Source organism: Nicotiana tabacum, chromosome 10, assembly GCF_000715075.1.
Source record: "Nicotiana tabacum cultivar K326 chromosome 10, ASM71507v2, whole genome shotgun sequence".
NCBI lineage: Eukaryota > Viridiplantae > Streptophyta > Magnoliopsida > Solanales > Solanaceae > Nicotiana > Nicotiana tabacum.
The window spans coordinates 9,203,899-9,204,884 of NC_134089.1; the positions used below are offsets into that span (position 1 = coordinate 9,203,899).

Consider the following 986-nt stretch of genomic DNA (forward strand, 5'->3'; position numbering starts at 1 on the left):
TCTTCGTAAGTTAGCATTACAACTAATATTCCTCCATTATCTGCATCTTCTACCAAGTAAGACTGTCGAATTGAGCTTCTTTTTCGACGTGGCAAATATTTCCCATAAAATTCCCAGATAGGTGTCTCTACAGCTGAGTTTTCCTTGATATTTAGTATTCCCAAATTTCCTTTATCACCAAATATCCAAACAATATTATTTTTGAAAAACACCGGATTATGGCACCCAGATAACATGAATGATCCTTGCTTATTTCCATCTTCATTATAAAAGTCATGATACGTCCAACTACTCTCTCCAACTTTGATGATGTATATCGCTGGCGGAGAGCCAAAATTTTCAAAACCAATGACAAAACAATCCGATGATGAGGAGTCCGGGGAACACGAAAATGTCCAAGACGGGAAATGATTCTCCACATCCTCTAGTAGATCAGGGAGTTCAATTATGTTATTACTAATGGGATTGAAAAAGAACATGCCACGGTTGCCATGACTCACGAGCAACCAATTTGGGATATCCATCTTGTGATTTATGACATTGTACACCGGATGAAAGGACTCTATAATGCCAGTTTCTTTATTTAAGGTCATCAAACAAGGCGACGATGGGGAATCATGTATCGGAGGTGGGAGTGGAGACGATAGGGACTCGAATCGCCATCTTTTACAAACAGCAAGAAAAGCAAAATAATCACCAGCAACGAGACGTGATGATATTAATCTGAGTATGTCTGTTGGAACATAATCAGACCACAATTCATCATAATCTGCACCCTCCATTGAATGGTGTGAAAAAATCACGAATTGGACTTCAAAGCTTAAATTTGACAAAGAACTAATTGGCAAAGGACTCCTTACCTTATTTAAACTACAACTGGCAAAGGAATCCTTTTCTTATTTAAATAGAAAAGCAATGACTATTTTCCTTCTTTAAAAGTTTTGGTACAAACCCTGTCAAACGTATAACTGTTTTTATTATTTATG

At 37.1% G+C, this 986-nt stretch overlaps 1 protein-coding gene across 1 annotated transcript in view; it reads right to left on the reverse strand.

Annotated features, from left to right (window-relative positions):
- The window catches only part of LOC142164986 (F-box protein At1g49360-like), a 1,153-nt gene extending 371 nt beyond the window's left edge, over nt 1-782 (reverse strand). The window contains exon 1 of the mRNA XM_075223643.1: nt 21-782. Within this exon, the coding sequence (XP_075079744.1) occupies nt 21-782 (762 nt within the window). The remainder of the gene's footprint in view (nt 1-20) is intronic.
- Between the last annotated feature and the right edge of the window lie 204 nt (nt 783-986).